The sequence below is a fragment of the Aethina tumida genome, chromosome 4 (genome assembly GCF_024364675.1).
Source record: "Aethina tumida isolate Nest 87 chromosome 4, icAetTumi1.1, whole genome shotgun sequence".
Taxonomy (NCBI): domain Eukaryota; kingdom Metazoa; phylum Arthropoda; class Insecta; order Coleoptera; family Nitidulidae; genus Aethina; species Aethina tumida.
The window spans coordinates 21,429,018-21,431,499 of record NC_065438.1 but is presented as its reverse complement, the minus strand read 5'-3'; the positions used below and the strand labels follow the sequence as shown (position 1 = coordinate 21,431,499).

At 40.6% G+C, this 2,482-nt stretch overlaps 1 protein-coding gene across 1 annotated transcript; it reads left to right on the top strand.

Annotated features, from left to right (window-relative positions):
- Positions 1-436: 436 nt before the first annotated feature.
- On the top strand, positions 437-1,792 carry LOC109594118 (transcription factor MafA-like). Its single transcript, XM_020009301.2, has one exon. It carries the CDS (start codon positions 501-503, stop codon positions 1,395-1,397), a length of 897 nt encoding a protein of 298 aa, XP_019864860.1. The 5' UTR covers positions 437-500; the 3' UTR covers positions 1,398-1,792.
- Positions 1,793-2,482: the final 690 nt, after the last annotated feature.

Genomic DNA, 2,482 nt, shown 5'->3' with positions numbered 1-2,482 from the left:
ATAGGGGGCTTCCGTGCAAGATGAAATATTTTATGGACGTCATGAAGCAACTCCCGTGCAATATTTTAGAGTGCAAAAACTTTAATATATTACACGCGTCCAAAAACTAATAAATCAGAGACGATAAAGCCGGAGATATTGTTCGAGAGGAGCAATATACCCGGACACGAGGACGAACACCAACCCCCAAATAAAAATAAAAACCGCTACAGAACACGTTAGTGTGTACAGAGGGTAGTAAAGCCACGTTTTACAACAATATGGTGCGAATTTTCTCAATGACTACTGGCTATTGAGGTATAAACAAATTTCCGTGGAGAATTTACCGGCACCTATCATGCGATTGGAGGCGGCGTCAGAACGGTTCCGCCCCCGATACTCCGGGGTTATCCCGGACCGCGGAGCGTCGCGAGCGCACCATTCAAGTCGACGACGCTGTAGCAGATGCCACGCGTGTCCGGTGCATGTGAGTGTTCCCCTAAACTGTTTTGTGTTCGATTATGGAGCAGCAAGACGAACATCTAGCCGAGGAATACGTACAAGACTTCGTCCTCGACCATCTGGAAGACGTGACCGTTAAACGCGAAGGCAAAATGCAGATGACCGACACCGAAACGTGGCTCCAGCACGGCGACTCGCCGTCCAGGATGCGCCCCCATCAATGGGAAGACAGACGACTGGCCTCCCTGTCGCCGACCTCCGAAAGCATGTACAACCACCAGCAGCCGGTGCTGGTCAACATGAACCTGATGAACGATCCGGGCACGCCGCCCGAAACGCCGCCCAGCAACTCGCCCCTGCCCTACCGAAGCCAGGGCATCATGGAGGAGATGATGTGGCTGCCCCAGAGCATGAGGGAGCCCCAACCCCTCGACCTGCGTCCCATCCATTGCATGGGCGACGACGGCTACATCCCGTCGGGGATGCTCCTCGACAACGGCAGCATGCACCCGATGCACCAGAGACCGCAATCAGTATGCTCCGGATCCAGTGCCGTGTCGCCGAGACTAAACAATCACAACAGCGGCTACTCGACGTGTTCCGAGGACCTGGGGCTGAACGACGAGCTCCTGATGACCCTGTCGGTGCGGGAACTGAACAAAAGGCTGCACGGATGCCCACGCGAAGAAGTGGTGAGGCTGAAACAGAAACGCAGGACGCTGAAGAACCGCGGCTACGCACAGAACTGCCGGTCGAAGAGGCTGCAACAGCGGCAGGACCTCGAACAGACCAACAGGAGTTTGCAGATGGAGTTGCACAGGGTGAAAAGTGAGCTGGCCCGGGTGGCGCAGGAGAGGGACCTGCTGAAGCAGCGATTGCAGCTCGGAAGGTCGCAGAGCCAGATCCACCACAGCCTTAATTCGGATGGACAGAGTTCGCCGGAGTTCTATCTATGACATCATTTCCCGGGTCGAAGGTTATAGTGTTTTTCGACCCCACGGTACACCAACCACTAAATTGTACCGTGCCCGTGGAACCAATCCTCTAGTGGACTTGTACAGTGATAATAAAAACGGACTCATGACGAGTGAACAATTTACCTATCATTTTCTTTCTGAGCCTAGGATATAAGACTGTTAATTTTTTTTTATAGAGGTTATCATTTTTTAAGTTTTTTGTTAAATAAAACACTATGAAGTGACTTGGCATATCCTTTTTTATTTCTAACTTTTACAAAATATTTTTATATCAATCAGGCGTTTTCGACCTGACCAGTTGTTTAAATGATATATGATATGTTATAATATTGTAAATAAAATTAGACTCAGTAAATCTGGTTTAAATTTATAAATGACTTTTATTATCAGTCCCGATTTTGCTACAATTTAATTACATTTCAATAAACATTTGTCTAATTATATAATTAATGTTTTAATAATACGTGATATAATATTTAAAAAATGGATATCAACGAGTAATAAATGTTTATTTCCCGGTTGGTTGATAAACAAGTTTTAAACTGATATGGTAAGTATCTAGAATATTAGAAAACATGAAAATTTATTGATATTGGAAGCTATAAAAATATATATACCAATTAATTAAATTATTTAATATTAAATTCTGTATATTAAATGCATTTTATTGAAAATTATTAAAAAATGATGTTTTATCACAATTAATAATAAAAAAAATTAAGATAATTTAATATCTTAAAATTTAAAAAAAAAAATATCTTCATTGGTACCCTCAATTCTACACACTAAAAAATACAGTTTAATTTTTTCTAATGTATGAAATAATAAATATTCATATATTAAATATTAATATTGAAAAATATAAATGTTAATCAATATTAGCTAATTAATTACACTATTTAATTTTAAATTCTGTTTATCAAATCGGATTTATTAAGAACATTTACATAAATATGATAATCCAAAATACTTTTAAAGTATTTTATTTTCCAATTATGAGATAAATATACAAATAAAAATTAAAAAACAAAAAAAAAAAACAAAAAAATAAGAAGAATTAATAT